At 52.3% G+C, this 239-nt stretch overlaps 1 protein-coding gene across 1 annotated transcript in view; it reads right to left on the bottom strand.

Annotated features, from left to right (window-relative positions):
* LOC106894322 (EVI5-like protein) overlaps nt 1-16 on the bottom strand; it is a gene marked incomplete at its 3' end in the record, with an annotated part of 4387 nt that extends 4371 nt beyond the window's left edge. The window contains exon 1 of the mRNA XM_014952937.1: nt 12-16. Coding sequence (XP_014808423.1) covers nt 12-16 — 5 coding nt within the window. The remainder of the gene's footprint in view (nt 1-11) is intronic.
* Between the last annotated feature and the right edge of the window lie 223 nt (nt 17-239).

The following is a 239-nucleotide window of genomic DNA, read 5'->3' on the forward strand; positions in this document are numbered from 1 at the left end:
CGGGGCTGGACGCCATCCTCCCCTCCCCCACCCCAAAAACGGGGCCAATCTGCACGGATTTGGGGGCTCAGCTGGAAAAAACAAACACCGGAGTCACCCCCCAACCTTAAAACGACCCAAACCCCCCCAAAATCCCCTTATTTTAGCAGAAAACGCAACAAAAATGAAGGAATTTGAAGCCCCCTGAGATGTTTCCTCAAAATTGGAGATGTTGCCCAAAACTGCCCCATCTAAGCCCA

The sequence above is a fragment of the Calidris pugnax genome, unplaced genomic scaffold (assembly GCF_001431845.1).
Source record: "Calidris pugnax isolate Ruff unplaced genomic scaffold, ASM143184v1 scaffold264, whole genome shotgun sequence".
Lineage (NCBI taxonomy): Eukaryota > Metazoa > Chordata > Aves > Charadriiformes > Scolopacidae > Calidris > Calidris pugnax.